Source organism: Mus pahari, chromosome 2 (genome assembly GCF_900095145.1).
Source record: "Mus pahari chromosome 2, PAHARI_EIJ_v1.1, whole genome shotgun sequence".
Classification (NCBI taxonomy): domain Eukaryota; kingdom Metazoa; phylum Chordata; class Mammalia; order Rodentia; family Muridae; genus Mus; species Mus pahari.
In genome coordinates, this window is record NC_034591.1 from 138,090,563 (window position 1) to 138,096,106 (window position 5,544).

The window sequence follows — 5,544 nt, forward strand, 5'->3', positions numbered from 1 at the left end:
TCTCTCTCTCTCTCTCTCTGTGTGTGTGTGTGTGTGTGTGTCTGTCTGTCTGTCTGTCTGTCTGTCTGTCTGTGTGTCTCTCTCTCTAAGATTTATTTTTTTATGTACTTTATGTATATGGGTGTTTTGTCTGCATGTACATCTGTATACCAGGAGAGGACATCAGATCCCGTGAGACTATGGTTATAGACAGATGTGAGCTGCCCTATGGGTTCTGGAAATTGATCTGAGGACCTCAGGAAGAGCAGCCAATGCTGTTAACTGCTGAGCCATCTCTCCAGCCCCGTGATCATTTTTATACATGTATTTTCTTGAGCTTTTCTTCCTATAGAGTCTTTGTCTTCTTGTTTTTCAAAGAGTATTGGGCTCTTTACTCCCCCAAATCCATCTTCTTTCTTTTATGAATGGTCTTCTATCCTAAAAGTCACAGGGAAAAGAAACAGCCACCATTGACTGGTCCTCAAACCTCCCTCTCCCTAAGCTACCTTTGGGCTTTATTTGGTGGTTAATGAATTAGGAAATAAATCAGTGTGACCACAGACTCCATGTTACCGTGGACATGATGGTTAAGATGGGTTCTTGTAACTTGCTGGTAATTCTAACCTGCAGCTATGGCTGAGAACAGAGCAAGGGGGTGTACCTGATAATTCTCATTCTTCAGAGTGAGACCATCACACTTCAGGGTCATGTTTCATGCCAATACCTGAATAGTCCTAGAAAGACTAATTTTTTTCCTAGATGACTGCTCAAAGATTATTTTACCTACTTCTGCTTCCAGGTAGGAAATTACCTAAATTTCATGTGAGTTAGCTTCCTCTCCATCTGTTTTGGCAAGCAAGAAAGACATGCCCCAAAATACACTAATTCCTGTAACTACTACTCCATCTCCCTCTGTCCTGTCTCCCTTCACGAAGACTGTTAGTCCTTAATGTCTGTGCTATTTCTATCTGGATGTCCCTATTATTTTGTGTTGAGCAGAGTGCCGGGATGAGAAGTTTGCTTGTACAAGACTGTACTCTGTCCATCGACCAGTCAGACAGTGTGTGCACCAGTCCTGCTTCACCAGGTAAGAGATCCCAGAATGCCCAGAGAGCACCTTCCATGTGGTAATGCTTGTGTCAGTAACTAATGAATATTCGCCACAGAATGGCAGTCTCTGTTGGGACAGAGGTTGTTAGTGTAACCTTTTTAGCCATCCCCAAGGTGCTGCCTAGAGCCTGGAGTCTGGGTTGAAGTATCCACAAAACAGTCTCATAGAGGCCTGTGGAGGTGAGGGCTATAAGAAGAGAGACCTCGAGAGATGCTCTAGCCGACTGAAAGCTCTGAAGTGCATGCAAAGCACAGGCAGGAGCTAAGATGTGAAATGTGCAAAGTGCCACTGAGAACAGGAGTCAATACTTCCCTTTGTTTTGTCTTTATCATTAAAACCATTTCTATCTCCTACATTCTGCCAAGGGAAAGATTTTTTTTTTTTAAATCATATACTTAAGAAAAAAAAAAATTCTAGGGGCTGGGGATGGGTTGGTTCAGTGGTTAAGAACACTGGCTGCTCTTCCAGAAGTCCTAAGTTCAATTCCCAGCAACCACATGGTGGTTCACTACCATCTGTGATGGGATCTGATGCCCTCTTCTGACATGTAGGTGTCGATGCAGATAGAGCATTCCTACATTTGAAATAAGTAAATAAATAAATTTTTTAAAAAGAAAAATATAGACAAAGGGAGGACAGTGGAGAATAAGGGATTGAAGAGGCACCCAGGCTGGACCCTCTCACCACCTTCTCTGTCTCCTTCCTTAACCATGACCTTGGGACCATGGCAGTTTACGGCGCATGTACATCATCAATAATGAGATCTGTTCCCGACTCGTCTGTAAAGAACATGAAGCTATGAAAGGTAAGATGATGGCTGGCTGGCTGGCTGGTCAGTGGGCAGGGACAGTTATGAGAGGTACACAGAGCAGGATGCAGTTGGACCTGAGGTCTGGTTCCTAAGGAGGTACTGGGTACCTCCCATGTCTTCCATCAGCCCCTATCAGAAGCTATACTAAATAAACTAATTCCTAACTAGGTACCCCTAGATCCCTCCCTGGCTAGACTGCAACCCCCAACTCTCCCACAGTGAGAATTTTCTGAAGCTCAGGGTGTTTTAAAACTTTGGTTTTTAGATTTAATAAGTCTTTTGTGTATAAGCGTTTTGCTCATATGTTTGTAGGTACACATATGCATACTGCATACACCCATGGAGGGGGTCAGAGGAAGGTATTAAGGACCCTGGAACTGTAGTTACAGATGGTTGTAAGCCACCATGTGGATGCTGGAAACTGAACCTGGGTCCTCTGCAAGAGCAGCCTCTGCTGTTAACTCCTGAACCGTCTTTCTAGCCCCTCTCAGGCCATTTTAAAAGTCATCTTTTGGAAGTTCTGGGGAGTAGTCAAGCCATCAGTACAAATAATAGACTCGATGGCCATGTTGATAACCAGTCATATAATCTACAAAGAACACGTTTGGAGGCAGTAGATCTTGAATAGAATCCATAATAAGACAGGTAGGATGTTTAGAGAGTGGCTACAGTATAAACATTCCAAGAACTCTGGAAATTCCATCTACATTGCTATTATCAAACCTCTGAGATAGAGGGATGTGGGAAAATGTTCAAAGAATAATTTTCAAGACTCCAAAAATGTGTGGCTGCAGACCGTGGCACGGTGGGAACAAACATTCTTCTCACCTTCTCCGCGGACAGCCCCGAGTGGCTGCTGTGGTTAGAGTCAACACCACAGACAGGGACATCTTTGACTCAGCCCCTGGCTTTGCTCTGGGTTCCTGAGTAAGAGCTGTAGTTGACTTCGCAGAAGGAAACTCACTGCTTTCCCCCATCGGCTCTGTGCGGGCCACCTGCGAGGGAAACACCTTGCCTTTGACTCTGAGTGTTTGAGACTCTAGGCACTTTCAAGTACCTCGGGGGATTTACTGCAGTTAGCTGTTGTAAACAACCAAATGCAGGCTAAGGGACTGGGCTTCACTTTTCTAGTTAGCAGATACACCACCTGAGCCAAACCCGGAGCTGGGTACTTCAAGGAAGCTAATTTTGCTCCGGTTGCTTCATTTCAGCCCTCACAGACACACTGTTAAGCCAGGAATTAATGCTTTCTTATAGAAAGGGAGAATGAAGCTCAGAGAAGGTAGGAGAAGGTTAGACACTTTCTAGAAAGTGACAAGTACCCAGCCAGGGGCAACACTGAGGTCTTTAGCCGCATCTTTTCCTCCTTCAGTTTTATTATACCACACTGAATTGTCCGTCTTCTCCTTCCCTTAAAATAAAAGCCTTTGTTACTGTCCAGCATCTTCCCATATATTGCTCTGTTTTTCCTCTAGATGAGCTTTGCCGGCAAATGGCAGGCCTGCCTCCAAGGCGACTCCGGCGCTCCAACTACTTCCGACTTCCTCCCTGTGAAAATATGAATTTGCAGAGACCCGATGGTCTGTGATCACCAAGAAGAATGATGAAAGTGTGGATGAAGGAATCAAAAATTCTTTCTCCTCTAACCGGTGCCATCTGTCCCATAGACATGTATTTTTAAACTAAGCCCTTTGCAATGCCCTGGCTTACTACCCTACTCTGTAATTTTCACCGGTGCTGGTAACGTTTGTCTCATTTTGCAGTACTGACAATACATTGTCTATATTGTGGCACGGGTTTGCTGATTTCTGGTGTTGTAGACAAGATGGACAAAGGATGGCCACTTGACTTAGGTACAAACACTACATTCAGCCCCCACAGTAGAAAGGGGCTGGGGTGCGTGGCTTAGTTGGCAGAAAACTTACCTAGCATGTGCAGCCCTGGGTTTGACGGTATAAAACTGAGCATAGCAGTGCAGGAAGATCAAAACAAAGTGCATCTTTGGCTACACATCAAGTTAGAGGGCAATATAGATTATGTGAGACCCTACTCTCAGAAAAGAAAAAAAAACACCTTTAGGTTAATATTTTTTTTTTAAATGGTGCTATGAATTGATCTCAGAGCCTCGTATATACTAGTCAATGCTCTATCACTAAGCTACACCCCCTATCTCCCAAATTGATAAATTTTAATTATTAAATATACCAGAGACAGGAGCTTGCCAGGGGCTTGAGCCACAGAACTTCCTTCTAGGAAGTCTCCTAGATTAACTCCGCATCATTTACATATCCTTCTGTACTCACTTTCACCAGGCTACGTGGCTTGTCATAAAATTTGCCCAGCAAGTCTTCTTGATGGGAAGGTTGTAGGTGGGACAGTAGATGGTTCAGTTAAGAACACTCGATGTTCTTCCATAGGACCTGGGTTCAGTTCCCAGCCAACATCCACATGGTGGCTCACAATCACCTGTAAGTCTAGTCCCAGAGGACCTGAGATATTTTCTGGCATCCATGGGCATTGCATGCATATGGCACACACACATATATGTGGAAAATACACATAAAAATAAATCACTTTTTAAAAGACAAAAAGAAAGCTCACGGGCATTTTTTATTTTTATTTATTTGTTTATTTTTATTTGTTGTCTTAGAAGATTTCTCAAGAGAATCAAGACTCTCCTGGCAATCCAGAAAGACCCCAAATGCTGTCCCCGGCTGGACTCAGAGTCTATGTCAGAAATGAGAGAGCTCTATCAGGTATAAAACTTGACCCATAATTTCCAATATAATTTCTTGGGCAAGTTGTTTACTCAGGAATTAGGGAAGGGAAGTAAATCTCACCTCATCCATTTCTGGCAGCACGAGGACCAGCCCACCTCCACAAAGCAACCACACACGCTAATTCGACACCATGGCCTTCAAGGGTTTTGTGGAGTCGTGACTTCCTAAGGGGTCTCTACTTAACTGGTTTGTTTGTAGAGTGTATCGTACAATGGCTCCTAGAATATACCCTGGCTTGAGGTGTAAACAAAAGCACATCTACCTGACCCTTAGCACATTGGCAGACGGCTTACCTGATGTTGAACACGAACAGGAGACAGAAACGCCATGTCCAGACAGCACACATTCTTTATTACTGCTGATTTTATTTTATTATTTTATTTTATTTCACTTCACTTCATTTCATTTTATTTGAGATGGGATCTTGCTATGTGTCCCTGCCTGACCAGCATGAAACTCACTAGGCAGAGCAGCCTGGCTTTGGGCAGTCCCCATGCCTCAGCCCCTGCTGGGATTACAGGTGTGTGCTACCACACCTATCTACAGACCACGTGTTCATCCTCACGCTGTAGAGTAAGCGACATAGATAGCTTGTCACCTCAGGTAACACTTTTCTCTTTGGGTCCCAGATTAACATCCTCACCTTTAACACAAACAAACAGCTTAAATGTTTGTTAGTGTGATGTTTTGATTCTGTGCTTCTCTGGATGTAAACATATTATTTACATTGCTCGAAGCCTAGATATAGATGCAGTTCAAACCACAATAACCTTGTCTGTTTCATCCAAGACGCTGAAAGCAGTCCACAATTACGCTAGAACAAAATGTCTCCCCCTTTTTCCTCTGGCACTAAGACCAAGCCC

At 43.8% G+C, this 5,544-nt stretch overlaps 1 protein-coding gene across 3 annotated transcripts in view; it reads left to right on the forward strand.

Moving 5' to 3' along the window:
- The window catches only part of Mfap5 (microfibril associated protein 5), a 16,392-nt gene extending 12,018 nt beyond the window's left edge, over window positions 1–4,374 (forward strand). For all 3 annotated transcript variants that reach the window (XM_029535377.1, XM_029535379.1, XM_029535378.1), the window contains 3 exons: window positions 979–1,066; window positions 1,822–1,895; window positions 3,377–4,374. In XM_029535377.1, coding sequence (XP_029391237.1) covers window positions 979–1,066; window positions 1,822–1,895; window positions 3,377–3,489 — 275 coding nt within the window. In that variant the 3' untranslated portion in view covers window positions 3,490–4,374. The remainder of the gene's footprint in view (window positions 1–978; window positions 1,067–1,821; window positions 1,896–3,376) is intronic.
- The last annotated feature ends 1,170 nt before the right edge of the window (window positions 4,375–5,544 follow it).